At 40.0% G+C, this 15,694-nt stretch overlaps 1 protein-coding gene across 1 annotated transcript; it reads left to right on the top strand.

The window, feature by feature from the left end:
• Positions 1 to 539: 539 nt before the first annotated feature.
• Positions 540 to 15,148, top strand: LOC111230221 (vesicular glutamate transporter 1-like). The gene is made up of 13 exons (XM_022756877.1): positions 540 to 664; positions 9,188 to 9,440; positions 9,787 to 9,905; positions 10,285 to 10,399; positions 10,500 to 10,587; positions 10,843 to 10,929; positions 11,377 to 11,519; positions 11,731 to 11,880; positions 12,821 to 12,953; positions 13,575 to 13,685; positions 13,990 to 14,117; positions 14,232 to 14,301; positions 14,408 to 15,148. Exons 1-13 carry the CDS (start codon positions 603 to 605, stop codon positions 14,710 to 14,712), a joined length of 1,764 nt encoding a protein of 587 aa, XP_022612598.1. The 5' UTR covers positions 540 to 602; the 3' UTR covers positions 14,713 to 15,148.
• The last annotated feature ends 546 nt before the right edge of the window (positions 15,149 to 15,694 follow it).

The following is a 15,694-nucleotide window of genomic DNA, read 5'->3' as shown; positions in this document are numbered from 1 at the left end:
TGATCTAATATGACTTCACTCCAAACATAGTTCGAACGAGTTCACTCAAATATTGGTAGAGACAATTCTGTCTTCCCAAAATATTGGTAGGGACATGCCCCTACCGTCCATAAGCAAACCTCTATGCAAAGCTATAGCCTATACTCATGCTTTAACCACAGGAGGAAAATAATCACCACAGCCCACTGGATTCTGTTTTTTTGCCCCTAGTGTCTGTAGTAAGTGTGTGTTGTAGGGTTTCCAACTTCACTTTTATTGTAGGCTATGGATGACAGTAATACTTTCTGATAATTGATCATAGGTTTATTGTTACAAGCAGGTTTAATATTCAACTTCACTGTTCACATTTAAATTAGAGACAAATCCTTTATCAACAGAAACAAAAAACTGCATGACATGGTTTATAAAGTGATCCTGAGAGGCCTACACCTCTGTGGTCCATGTGAGAGCGAAGTGGAGGCTGGTGCGGGTAGGGAGGGATGAGAGAGAGAGAGAGAGAGAGAGAGACTGGGAGAGAGAGAGAGAAAGGACGGTGCGCGCTCAGGCAGGACAGGAGGGCGCGCGGGACATCAGCACACCGGCCGGGTCAAGGAGCTGCAAGGATGGAGATCCGACCAGACAGGTTTAAGGCGGCCGCGGGCAAAACTCTGGGGAAAATTCACAGGTACCCACCTATTTCAAATATCCCTGACCCCCACCTCTGACTTCTCCTCGTTTTCACGCGTTTGTTGAGGATAGTTTCGGTCTGCGGGGAACTGCAGATTATTCTGCTGCGAGGTCCCATCCTCTCTCCTCCAACCGGTAACTGTCCAGTGGAGTAAAAGTTTGTTCCTTATTGATTTTAACTGACTGTTGGATATAAGCAGCAAACATTATGCCGGTATAGCGGTAAAAGTCCAGCTTTGCGCAGCGCACAATGCAGTGATTGGACTGAAAGAAGTAGATGTAAAATGCTGCAAGAGATGGATCTTTGAAACTCATTTCATGGAGAGTTTGTTTTTTGGAAATGTGCGGTGAAAGTGCAGTGACCTGTAGGACTTCAGTCTTTTTGTTAATGCTTCGTTCCCTTCCGTTGCCCACTTTTCTTTTTAGAAATCACGAATGATGCTGCTGTCTCTGGATCTCGTATCATCCAGTTTATTTGTTTGTTTATTTGTTTGTCTGTTTGTTTCTTCTTGTCAGATTTGTCCGAGCTCAAAGTAGACTGAGCATATTGGTGTTTCAGACTAGAGAAAGTGTGGTTACGTAATACTTCCGTGCGTTATTGGTCCGACCTGGCTGAATGAGAGGGCTGACCAGATGGAGGCATATCCTAAATTAACCGTCAAAGCCCCTACATCTATCTATCTATCTATCTATCTATCTATCTATCTATCACATGTTACACGGCACTGGTGACTATCATCATATGTATAAGACAGTGAACTTGAGTGTTAGGGTCCAATGACAAGAAATGAAATGACAATGAGTGGACTGATTGGTTAGTCACTAAACAGAAACTTCATCAGCAACTATTTCAATACTCATTTGTTTTTCATTTATTTTCAACCAAAAATACCAAACATTTAGTTCTATTCAGTTCAGTTCAATTTAGAATACTTTATATGCCATGCCAATTTGAGGTAAATGAGTTTGCCAACAAAAGCACACATAGATGATTTATTTAAACACATGAAAATTATCCAAAAACACAAATGTTAGAAAGAGTTTATATATTTACAGAACAGGATTTATAAAAGGGGCCAGTCGATAGCTGGCCAACAGTGTCCAACACCACAAAGGCACATATGACATTAAAAAGCAGAAGTCAAAAGTGCAAGCATCATTCTATACACAAGGTAAACTGACCATTTCTTTATGGCTCTTCACAACTCTAATGGTTTCAGGAAGAAAACATCTCAGTTTTGAGGTTTTGCTTCTTTTGTCTGACATGATTGAAAATGTAACATCTTTGCCTAGTGGAAAAAACAAACAATCTGAAGATGTGACCTTGAACTGTAGGAAATTCTGGTGGACATTTATTATCATTCCCTGATATTTTTTCTGCAATAATTGCAGCGCTGTAATATAAAGAAATCTGTACATCTTTACCACCTGTACAGCCTTTGTATGATACATACAGTGGCTCTTTGAGATAGTTTACGAAGTAGCAGATCTTGACAAGTATATGTCTGTACCAGTGTATTTTTTAAAGCAAAGATTAACATATATAACTGCAGTCTTTGATTATAAATGTGATAAAGTGCTGGATATATGTAAATAAATTGCATGTCAACACAAAAGTTACAATACAGGTTGGTGTGTAGACAATATTTCAGTAAAAAAGAGAGATTAAAGACACTGATAGAACCTCATGCAATAACCCTTGCTTTAAGCTTTCACTCTCTCAGGATTTGAGGTAGCAACCAAACGTATAAATCCCGTCCTGAAATAGCCTGTTTTTCAGTCCAGCTGTCGAGCCACGCAAATCCCTAAACTCTCCCCTCCCACTCACTCCATCCCAGCCCATGTCACTTCCTCCAGCCGCTCCCTCCTCCTCCTCCTCCTCCTCCTCCATCATCCATCTTCCATCCTCCATCCATTCATCCATCCACTGAGAGACCAGAACAGACAACTTTGCGCCTATCGGAGTCACGCAGATTAACAGACATGCAAAATCTCAGGCTTTGTCTCTCTTACTGGTCGTGAGCCATGCATGTGCACGGTCATAGCTGATGCTATGAGAGATGTGATGTATCGGATTGGAGTCAGATTGGTTGTAGTGGGCGTTTCCTCAGCTTAGCGAGTGAACTCTGGTTTTATGAGGCCACAGTGTAAAGTACAAGCAATGGTTTCCAAAGCAAAAGTGAACATTTAGTTCAAATTGATGTGAAAAATGTATTTTTTTAGGTGTGCTTGTGTGTATGTTTAAATGTGTGCATTAGAGCATCCCTTCCTGTGTGAGTATGAGTGTGCCTGTGTGCAATCTCACCACCTCACAGACAAAATCGTGATCCCTCCTGATGAAAGCAGCCAGGAGTTCATCTATTATTTAAACATTTTCTCCATCAGAATGCATCTCCTGTTTCTATATTAAACTCCACTAGGTAAGCATAAACTTCAGCACTGTAAGGTCAAGTACACTCTACATCTCTCCTCTGACTATTCACTCTTATAACATCTTGAAATAAATGGTCAAAAATGTAAATCTTTTTCATCTCCTTGTGTCGGGGAACTACATGAAACATGATCATACAGATTCATGCTTCATGTGAAATTCTAAAAGTTTCTAATAGCATCCCACTGACATTTTGCATCTCATAAAAATACCACATATATTTATTAAAAGATTTTTAAACGAATCTGCAGGATTGCATGGCTACACAAGGAGAGCTTATGTTTTCATTTTCTAATCCATTTTTAATCAATTTTACTTGTGACATTACACAGTGGTCTGAAAGGTGGTTTAAATAAAATATTCAAATAGAAATGACAGGAAATTATAGCTTTTTTTTTACCATGTTGGCTTTGGCAAACTGCAAGAACTGCAAACATTTTTGGCCTATTTTAATCACACATTCTTGAGAAGTATTGTCATTGTATTATATATAACACTATGTTCTTGAAATTAATATTTCAAATACACCCAGAGATGAAGCAGCTTTCCTACTTGGTTCTCCTTCTCTGTGTATGTGCAAACTCAGATTCGTTTCTGGATGAACGAGGGGTTCGTAGCACATCTTTTCAGAAACCTTTGAAATCTAATATTGTAGCTGACTTACCTTAGTCACTATTACACAACACAGTGTAGGTGGTCTGAGAGCCAGAGGTAAATATTTTCATGATAACAGAAAAAAAAAACAGACCAGTGAAAACCAAAGCTTAGGAAAAACATATGAATATCTCACATCAATCAAAGGATTGTGATGATTAATCACAGTGAATATGACAACTGCAGTGATAAAATTAAAGCTACTGGACTGGTTGTTAAGCCTAAAGATGATGATTCTGCTGGCAATCATTGTAGTAGAGGCAGGACAACATCATTCAGCAGTGGGAGAGGGCAGGATAATTTTGGACACTGACAGAAATGAAAAAGACAGACACCAAAAATACTGCGTTTGCGACACTACAGCTTGTGTTCTCCATCTTTATATTTTGTCTGTCTGTCAGTCTAGTGCGTTTCTTTGCCTGTGTTGTTGTTGTGTGGGGGTGTCTACATGTAGTCTATGGAAAGGTCTTCATAGATTATGTAGTTTGGAATAACTCAGCATGCCTTGTTATTGGCAGCAATGCTGTTTATATCCAAGATGTGTTTCCGTTACTTCTGTGTGTTGTTGGGTTTGAGTTTAAAAACTTTAAAAAAAAAAAAAGAGAGAAATATCTTATTATATCTTAATATGAAATGTTATGATCATGTTGTGACCCAGCTCAGTTTGTCATTTACTGTTTGGTAAAGGTAACGAGAAGTGTGTGTTTGTGTGTGAGTGCATATGCAGTCAGCGCTCACAAAGTGATTGAGTTTTACTATGAGAGTATTTAGATAATAAGTCTATGAAGGTCACACGTGTGTGTGTTTGAATGTCGTGTGTGTGTGTGTGTGTGTGTGTGTGCGTGTCCACAGGAGAGAGAGAAAAAAAAGTGGTGTGACAGGATGGGGAGGAGGGTGTCTCCCTGGGTGACACAGTCCCACTGAGACCCAATCTGTTCACTTCAGGGAGAGTGAGAGGCTCATGGAGGAAGGGGGAGACACCACTATCAAAACTACAAAGCAACTGAAGTAATTTCAATATAAAAATTAAAAAAAAAAAATCCTAAAGCTAGCACCCACACTTCCAAACATCTGACCTACAACTAGAGGGCGAATGAGGGTGAAATCTTTTTTAGACATGAGGAGTGAAGTGGGTGGGCTGACATGGGGAAAGACAAGCATGGTTTACATGCAGCACAATGGAGGATCAATCAGCACACGTATTTGGACAAATAATGAGCAGGGCTTCTAGCGTTATATAATATTTTTACTGTCCACCTCCCTCGCTGTCTCTCTCTCTGTCTCTATCATCCTCTTATGAGAGGATTACGCAGAACGCTCTGTGAATTGGTGAATTTAATATACAGAGTAACAAAACTCCCAGGTCACCAACCAGCACGTGAGAGTCACAGTTTTATTTTTGTCATAGCCGTGTATTATTGTAAAATCTCAAATTAGGCAAAATTCTAAATATTTCATAGCAAAGGTGGACAACTATTATTAAGGGAAGGAAAGTTGGTGTAGAGTTGTATGAGCTCCATGCAGGTCTTTCCATTCACCTCCTTATTAAAAGAAACAATGATGGTCTGTCATACTGGCTGTAAATTTAGGGAGTGTCATGTTAAATATGAATAAATAATCTGTAGTTGATGGGGAACACATTGTGTTTTGGGGTGCACAGTGAATGCAGTGAATTCAATACTTAATAAAATTTTCAATTATTCTCTTATATTATAGATAGGTAAGATATGCTAAAAACATCTCAACTAAATCAAAGAGTTAAGTCTTGTGTGTAAAGGCATTGAAGTCCTTTTCTTTATTTTTTGTAGACTGAATCACTTTAATTGACTTTGTCAGGTTGAGTTTGTACATTTGTTAGGTTGAACTTTGCTTCTTGTGCTCAGGTGGAAAGCACAGATATGAGCTCAGTTAGAGGTGTGAATAGTTGCAGTGTCTCCACTGAGCCTGTTACTATTGTAATTATGATATTTCAGAGAGCCTGAGGTCACGGGACTCCTGCCTGCTCATGCTCTCTGGCTCATTAATTGTTGCCAGCTGAGACCAATCAGGTCCTCGCTAAGCTAACAAGAGAAGCTACATCAGCTGAGCGGAAGCTCACAGTAATGTGAGTCTCACACAAAAGCAAATGTGCAGGCACAACTCTTTCTTCATGTATCTCTCACTGTATCTACTTCTATTTGCTCAGGACCAGTACAATTATGAAGCTTTCAGGTAGACAAAGTGACGTGCTTATTTAAAAGTGTGAAAGTGCCTATGACCTCCATCACTTCCACCTTAAAACACCATATTAGAAGAGGGAGACCCTCAGCTATAGTCAGCTATTTTTGAGACACTTACACTCACATTGGGGAGAGATTGCCCTTTAGTGGGAAGCATCTGTAATTAACAGTCATTTTTGCTGTGGGCTAGCCTCGTTAGCTGGTAGCATATGTGTAGGTGTCGGGCTGCAATCTGTCTTGAGGTTTAATGAGGATCCTTCTGCAACCTTCACTAACTCTGAAGTAGGATACTGAGCTGGTGGCGAGTCAGCACATTTGTTTGGTACAGAGAGGATAACAGCGTGAGCTTGACGAAACTGATTCATCAGAAAACACGTGCACACCTTCCTTTATGTCACATCAGCTTTTTGATCAATTTATTGCTTAGAATCACAGGATCTGGAACAACATCATCTCTGTGGTTCTTGTGTTTAATGCACTGTGGCACTACTGCTAAAGATGCTCCATGTCCAGAGGCCAATGCATCCTCCATCAAATATATATCATGTACCTGCACGTGCCCTTTGGTCACACCATTACGTCAGTCAAACTAGTTCAATATTACCAAAATAGAGGGAAAAATACTGGACATTTTAGAAATTATTAGTTTGATTTGAAAATGACAACTGTTTGTAGGCTAAATGAACACAATCTGATGTATGAAAGAACCGAAAAACTGAATGTAGCATGAACTCAACAGTGTGTCGTGATGGAGAGAGAAGCACGCTGAACCATGCCCAGTGCTAGTCTATCCTTCCATATTAATTTCCGGAAGTAAATCATTTTTGTAATCCTAATCTGAATGTTGTGACAGATTAAGAGAGAGAGAGAGAGGGAGAGAGAGAGAGAGGATCCAGCCTCTCTAATCTCTTACAAATTCCAAAATGTCGCCTTACAAAGTATTACTTTATTGTTGTCCTTTGTGTCTTACAAAGAATATCTCATGATGGATCCAGGTTTAATTTATAAATCATTATACTGGCATATCTTGTTTTTGTTGTTGTTTATTGACTGGTGGCATGAACATATAAAGAGATTATGCAGAATGGGCTGTGTGGAAATGGGGGAGGGAGTGGAATGCACAAGCATAACTAAGAAATATAACGACTGCATGGATGAGACAGTGTGTGTGCAGAGAAGCAGACAGACAAGCCAACAGATAGATAGATAGATACTGACAGAATATGGTGTAAAAGCTAGAGTAAATTATTTATCTCACCCAAAACCACATCAATAATTAACCAGTGTCAGAGTCTGACTTGTCTCGTGTGTGAATAAGTTATCTTGGAGTTCCAGTGCACTGAGAGCCTGCGAGAGATGAATTGTCTTGAATGCTTGCTTGAAAAACAGAGGAGTGTTCAGTGCAGCAAACACTTGATTTTCTTTTTTTGGGGGATGTATCGAAACTCAAATTTGTATCACCTTTTTTAAAAATGCAACCATCCGCGTCATAGGGAACAAATCCTTGTGGTAATTGTGCCTCTTTCTGTGCATAATTCTCCAGCTCACTGACTAACTGGATCAGCCCAATGGAAAGTGGACGGCTGACACACGAGTGCACTTCGCTGTGAATTTACACAAAAACAAACACACACACAATCAGGTTAAAATATATATACACTGGAAACTGTGGCGCTATGTCTGATTTAACTGTAGGAACGTGTGTATCCGTAGTTAGCATTTACTTTAGACTGCTGCGTGCGTGTGTGTGTTTATTGGGGGGTGGGGGTGGAGGTTGTAATACACAGATGGTCGCTCTTCTGACTTCTCTGTTTGACTCCTGTGGAAAAAAGTGGAAAAAATGGCCTTGCATGAATTCAGTAGCAGCCTAAAATAACAAAAAAATGTCGGTCTTTTCTAAGAAAAATAAGGAATAATTTAAATAACTTAAATACAGAAGGTCCTCGTTTGACAAAGACATTTTAGACAAGGAAAATCAGTGTGTATTATGAAATGGGTGTATATTTTGCATATAACACTTCAAACATTTTTTGCAAATTGCAAATTTTGCAGTACAGCAAATCTGGAAATGCTTCTCCTTTTCTTCAAAACTTCCTTTTCAGTTAATCTACATAATGCACATCAGTATGGGCAAACTGATATTACGTGGTTAAATGTCAGTCTCCGGAGACCTCCTGCTTGTGTCTGAGTAAGTGGACATCTTGAACAGCACCAGTATGGCAGCAGGTCCCAGGCGTCCTGAAGGAGCGGACACTGGGGGAATGTGCTGTCATAGCTAACTCTGCTCGTCGGCCAGTGACAGCTGCTTCCACACACTGGGACACGCTGAGTCAGATCCAACCCCAATATGGTGCATGTTGTCTGCATGGAGGTGTTTAGCGTTTGTGTGTCTGTGAGAGACAAACACTACAGCATGTCTGTAGTGAAAAAAAAAGGTATATGCTCTTTGTCACTGCCTTAAAATAACATGGTAACTCCACAAAAATCTATGACCTCTCATATGTGAAATTCTTATATTGCTCATCATTGAGAGATGCACAGAGCCGTGTGGTGTCAGTGAGATGTACACAAAAAATGAAGAGGACACTCAGACTCTTGCTCAAAGATGTTTGCTGACACCACACCACCATGTTTCCCACTTTTAAAGCAACCAGATATGTGCCCCATTCTCACAGGAAATCCATCTTTGAGCCTCTGCTTCCATGTTATGCAAGTTTTTGTCCCAAATGGAGGTGAGCATCAATGTGTCACCTCACTGTCACTTCTCCTGCTCTTCCTCTTTTTCTTTTTTTAAGGGAAATGCCAGTCCACATTTGACTATTCAAATTAGCAGGCATTTCCGCTGAACCATTTCAAATTAGAAGTCAGCAAATTAGAAGTGACAAGGAATAACATTTTTCCAGAACATATCTTCATAGTGTTGCACTGTTACAGCAGATCACCCCAATCAGGCTGTGTAAAGATGCATGCTAACATTACCTCTTAAACTGTGTCGGACTCACCTTTGGGTCTGTCACTGCAAACTCATGTTGATTTCTTCAGACCTGCAAAGCTTTATTTTAAATTTCAAACATTATATCAACATTATATCAAATGTAATTATGTCTTTTGTATAACTCTATACACATTTCCTGAAACCCTTAAATATCTTTGAGAACTTTTGGACCCACATTATTTTCTGAAGTGCAGAACTCTGTGTCTCTGTGTCTCACCTCAGACTTATTGAGAAGCGGCAGGCCAATGGAGAAACCATCGAGTTATCAGCAGAGGGCCGTCCTGAGCTGGTGGAGGAGAAGGAGCTGCCAGTGGTGGACTGTACCTGCTTTGGCTTGCCAAGGCGGTACATCATCGCCATCCTGTCTGGCCTGGGATTCTGCATCTCTTTTGGCATCCGGTGCAACTTGGGTGTAGCCATTGTTAGCATGGTCAATGACCACACTGTGTACAGAGGCAACAAGGAAGTACTTGTGGTAAGTGGCACATCACAAATCAAAGCTTTTGCACCTTTACGTTATCTGTCTTTGGCAAGGATGTTTGCATTGTTAGTCAAACATCACATGCTTTCTTTATTTTTGTTAAGGCACCCAATTAATGCCACTAATGATTATTGCTAAGAAATATTTCTTTACTTTTTAATTTTGGGAAAAAAAATTTATACCAGTAGATGTACAAAATATATGTAGAGGCTGAGAGTACATCAAAACAGAGGAAGAAATGACACAAGTTCTGATGGCTGTTATCTTCTCTGTTTCGAATTGTATACATTTCAGTTTTAATTGTTAAACTCATATGTATATATAAAATTTCTTTTTCCAGGCTGCACAGTTCACCTGGGATCCTGAGACAGTGGGGATGATCCACGGCTCCTTCTTCTGGGGCTACATCGTCACACAGATCCCGGGTGGCTTTATATGTCAAAAATTTGCAGCCAACAGGTGAATCTCTTCAAATTTACAATATCTTCTCCATACTGGAAAAGAATAATTTTCTCCATACTGGAGAAGATATTGTAGAAGATACTGAATGTGAGCTTGCTATAAATTGGTTGATTTGGGTAACTAACTGTGCCAGCTATAAAAAAAAAAGAATAATTTTCTTTTTTTCTAATAAAACTGAATTTCTTGGCATCAGTTCCCAGACACTAAGCAGTATCAAACCACACACACGCTCTGAAAAAGCTTCTGTTCAATAGAAAACAATAATGAATTAGTTTTAGACAGAAACGCTTCATCTTTTGTAAGTGTATCTTGTGCTGCTGTTGTTACCACTGAATATTTGATCTGAGGCAACTTGTTTGTCTTTTGTGTGTTTAAGGGTGTTTGGCTTCGCCATAGTGGCCACCTCCACCCTCAACATGCTGATTCCATCTGCCGCTCGCTGCCATTACAGCTGCGTCATACTGGTCAGGATATGCCAGGGCCTTGTTGAGGTACAGCATGTTTCTCTGTGCACATGTGTTTGCAGGGCTGTCTGTTAAACTATTCCTACATACATGATGAGTGACTCCCTGGCTGTATTTTGTCCTTCAGGGTGTATCATACCCAGCCTGCCACGGGATCTGGGCCAAGTGGGCACCTCCTCTGGAGAGAAGTCGATTAGCCACAACAGCCTTTTGTGGTAAAGTTTCAACACTGACACATTTCCCCAAAAATTAAATATCTGTGATATCAACAAAAACTTTGGGCTCTCTGCTAGAATTAAGTTCTGTGGGGTTCCTGCAAATTTGAAAAGATTAAAAGTAAAAGACATGGATTTCCTTAGCAGTGTAATAGTATGCATTAAGCATTTTGAGTGTAGAAATTATTGTACAGCTAAAAAAAAAAGGACAAATAAATGATCTGTTGCTTTTCTTCATGTTTGATTCCTTCTTAGGATCCTATGCAGGGGCTGTGGTGGCCATGCCTTTAGCTGGGATACTGGTGCAGTACACTGGGTGGCCTTCAGTATTCTACGTATATGGTTAGTATCTTTGTACTCTTGTGTTGGTTTACTGCATACATACATACACTAGGACACTTTATTTCAAATGCCAATGTATTCAAATCCATTACCTAGTTTGTTTCTGTTGTTCACAATCACGACTAAATGGCAGAGCTTTTATGTGAACATCAGGGACTTGTATGTGTCTGCATCAGGTGTTCAGAATATTCAAGTGGAAGGTTTGGTGCTTGTGTGTGTGTGTGTGTGTGTGTGTGTGTACTTGCGAGCTCACGTTACCTTTGTTAGCTAGTCCTCTCTTACATTTCCATAAAGATACACTGATTTCCTTATAGCGTTTCCACAGCATCAACACCAACCTGGAAGAAATTTTGATGTGAACTGTTGCCTTTAACTCGGTCTCTCTCTCTCTCTCTTTTTCTGTATCCTTGTCTGTGTCTTTTGCTTTCCCCTCACTTCCTCTCCCAGGCAGCTTTGGGATATTCTGGTATTTGTTCTGGATTCTGGTGTCGTATGAGAGCCCCGCAGCACATCCCACCATCTCACCAGAGGAGAGGAAGTACATTGAAGATGCAATCGGAGAGTCTGCAGGATTTCTCAATCCTCTCCAAGTATGGCGCTTTATGATGCGCACGTGTAGCCTATCAATAGAACACTAAAAAGCTCTAAGACCTACACACAAACACATATATGTATACACACACACACACACACACACACACACACACACCCACACACACCCACACATTCAGCTAATACTCAGTTCTTGATCGATCAATAGTCAGTGGATCCAACTAATATCTTCTTCCTTTTTGGTGGCAGAAATTTAAAACTCCATGGAGACACTTCTTCACCTCCATGCCAGTCTATGCCATCATCGTGGCCAACTTCTGCAGGAGCTGGACCTTCTACCTACTGCTCATCAGCCAGCCAGCCTACTTTGAAGAAGTCTTTGGCTTCGAGATCAGCAAGGTGAGATCGTATCATCCACATACGTACAGCAGCTCTCGTACAGTCTCCTACTGTAGCCAGCTGCAATTTCACTGCAGTGGTTAGGTGCTAGGGCCTCACTCAAGGACGATAAAGCTGCTTTTAAAGGAGAGTCAGGGTTTTTTTGTTGGTTTGTTTTGTTTTTTTGTCTAGTTTTTTACCTGGGTTTAACTCTCATGATAGTGTCTACTATGATTAATGATAACTTTGTACTCACTATGAACTCAAGCATTTTAAACAATTCATGTCGAATTTAAGTTCATTTTGAAAACTTTCAGGGGCTTGCATTGCACCATTTTCACTTTTGACAAGTGTTTCCTAAAACTCTACAAACAGAGATGACTCACAGCCAGAACAGCTGTAGTTTTGAGAAAAAGAAAACGTGTTAGTTGGTGTGAGATCCACACTGAACTTTTATGAGCTGTTTCAGGGAATGAAACTTCTTTCAAAGTTCCAAACTCATTTCAACAAAACACCTTAGTGTGAAGTTTCCAATTAATGAACTTGACCATTACTCTGAAGGAAAATCCCCCTAAAACATTTCTGTCGTGTGAACTTTAGTCCTGATTATATACTGTAATTATTCTTTTGTGTGTGTGTGTGTGTGTGAAGTAAAGTAAAGTAGTAAAGTTAAGTGGAAATGATCTTCTTGTGACATTATACTGTATATAATGTATGCTTCCTCTCCTCCCATCTCTTTTCTTTAATGTGTTAACATTTCTTAAACAGTCACTGTTATCAAGATCAACATGATATTATCAATAGTTATGAAAAAGTTTGGATGTCAGGGCAAATTTAAACTGCAACAGGAGATGGTCAATCTTTTTCAACCTTCATTCTTATGTGTCCCTCTCTTTCTCTCTCTCTTTCTCTCTCTCTGTGACATGTACATGACCGCTCCCTCTCCCCTTTCCTGTTTCAGGTGGGCATGGTGTCAGCTTTGCCCCATCTGGTGATGACAATCATCGTGCCTATCGGAGGCCAGTTGGCAGACTACCTGAGAACCCACAACCTGATGTCCACCACCAATGTCAGGAAGATGATGAACTGTGGAGGTGAGAGTTGGAGGAGGGTGAGGGTGAGGGCGAGGAGGAATGAGAACAATGGAGAGAAAAAAAAGAAAAATCATGACAGTGTATAACAGGAGCAGAAACTGAATAACACACTGATTTTACATTAGAACCTCTCATATATGACATTATGACGCAGTTAAAACTGTTTGAGTTTGAGAGAAGTTGAATATTTTGAGAGGCTATAGAAAAAGAAAAATGTAAATGATTGACTAAAAAATCTTATTACCTCTCTCACTTTCTCTCTGTTAGAGGAACTAAGCATCCAGTCAACACATGTCACTTTTCAGGGAAATTTTTTTAATGTCTATTCTGTTTTAAATATCTTTGTCATTTAAAGTAATGACTGAAGTGAAACCGAACTGATAGAAAGACTAAGAAAGTGACACAAAAATAACGTGTAGCCTTGCTATCATATTATTATTTTTGCATAACTTGAAGATCAGACCAGTCTGTCTGTTTCATGTGCATAAACAATTTCTATCACATCACATAGTGGATATACAACACAATTATAATGCACTACAGTGTTGGTGTTGGTGATAGTGCTCCTCATTCTTCCCTTCTTGTGTTATTTTTTGATGTGTGTACGTGGCTGTGTTTCAGGTTTTGGAATGGAGGCTACCCTCCTGCTGGTGGTGGGATACTCTCACACAAAAGGTGTCGCCATTTCCTTTTTGGTCCTCGCTGTGGGTTTCAGTGGATTTGCTATCTCAGGTAAGAGATGCTTTAAACAAATAAGCTTGAAGCCCAATTTAATCAGATCTACTGTTATGTCATCTGTTGCCAGCGACAGCGAGTTCAGTCCGAAGTATCAAACAGACAGTTTGTGAGAAAAATGCTGTGTGAACAATGGGTTGTTGCCAATCTTTTAAAGGATCAGTTTGAAAATTTAGGAAATAATAACACTGTTTTCTTTCCTTTTTCTAATCTTAACCATGAACATCTGTTTCAGTAACATTGAAAAAAAGTTTAAGAGATAAGAAAAAATTATATTGTGCTTGTATTTTTATGCTCTTAGGGTTTAATGTCAATCACTTGGATATCGCCCCTCGATATGCCAGCATACTGATGGGCATCTCAAACGGGGTGGGAACATTATCTGGAATGGTGTGTCCTCTCATAGTGGGAGCCATGACCAAACATAAGGTATATCCATTCACTTATATCAACTTATCAATGCCAAGCATGAAACTTTTGAAATTTCTGTATATGTTTAATGGACAATGAAACTAAGTAAAGTCTTATTTTACATGATTTCAGACACGTGAGGAGTGGCAGGGCGTCTTCCTTATAGCTTCCCTCGTTCATTATGGAGGAGTGATTTTCTATGGTATGACTATGAATGATGATTGTGTTTTGATGAGTCAGTGTTTTGTGAGGCTTGTGTAGAAGAACTCGGTCTAAAATGTGCTTTTTTTTTTTTTTTTTTTAAATAGGACTCTTTGCATCAGGAGAAAAGCAGGCATGGGCAGACATAGAAGACACCAGCGATGAGAAGTGTGGTATCATAGATGAGGATGAACTGGCCAATGAGACAGAGGAGCTTTACCGTGGAGGTGGGCAGTACGGGGCCATGAGCCAACCAGTGGTTGGTTCCAATGGAGGAGGGGCCGGAGGAGGAGGAGGAGGAGGAGCTGGACCCGGATGGGTGTCGGACTGGGATAAATCTGAGGAGTATGTTCAGCCGCCTGGATACAACTCTTATATGTATGGGGGAGAAGAGGAGAGGGAGCTGACATAGAAGATTGACATGATACAAGTTTAAAAAGAAAGGATAAAGAAAAGAAGAAGATTGTTTTTGGAAAGGGATTGTAAGAGAGTGTCACTGCAATACTGAATGGACCTCCTCTGTGCTTTTGTACAATATTTACAAATTGCACATATCAAAAGTATGCATCTGATTCATTCCATTGTGTGTGTGTGTGTGTGCGCGCTTGTGTGCGAGTGTGTGTATGTGTGTGTGTAAGCATGTGCATGCAGGTGTTAGAGTCGTTAATGTACATAAACACATACAGTATTCATTTGCGGAAAAAAAATGAACTCATCTCCTAGACTTCCTTCCTGCTCCTGGGCTCGTTGTGATTGGTCAGGAGTTGTGTTTCCACGACATCACTGAGGAGATTCTGTGTGCGTGTGTGATTATGTGTGTGTGTGTGTGTGTGTGTGTGATTATGTGTATGTATGTGTATGTATGTATGTATGATGTGTGTGTGTGTGTGTGTGTGTGTGTGTGTGTGTGTGTGTGTGTGTGTGTGTGTGTGTGTGTGTGTGTGGGCTTTTTGCCTGTACAGCAAGTCTCTCAAGCCACTGGAGTTGTGTTGTATTTAAATTTTTATGCGTGAGCCACACATTTACTTTTTTGCTGGGAAAGCACCCTTGGGGCCTCGGTTATAAAACGTAAAACTTTTGAGCTTACAATATTGTCAATGTCAATATAAAAGCTCGATCTCTATTTATCTATCTATCTTACCCTCTTACTTTAGGCTCTTGGGTATCAAAGAAATCATAACGATCAGATGATAAAAATCAGTACACAAATTAAATTTAAAGTGTTGTGGACAATTTTGTCCAGACACTGGTGATGCATCATGTTAATACTGCTTCACCACAGCAACATTATGTTCCCATGGCATGCATAGTTAAAGTATGCCTGTATGTGGTGGGAATCTGTCATCGGTTTCAAACCCTCAGTGACTAATTTCAAACTTTTCACTCAAAGAGGA

The sequence above is a fragment of the Seriola dumerili genome, unplaced genomic scaffold (genome assembly GCF_002260705.1).
Source record: "Seriola dumerili isolate Sdu_G_001 unplaced genomic scaffold, Sdu_1.0 BDQW01000260.1, whole genome shotgun sequence".
Classification (NCBI taxonomy): domain Eukaryota; kingdom Metazoa; phylum Chordata; class Actinopteri; order Carangiformes; family Carangidae; genus Seriola; species Seriola dumerili.
The sequence above is the reverse complement of the archived record's forward strand: the minus strand, read 5'-3'. Positions and strand labels throughout refer to the sequence as shown.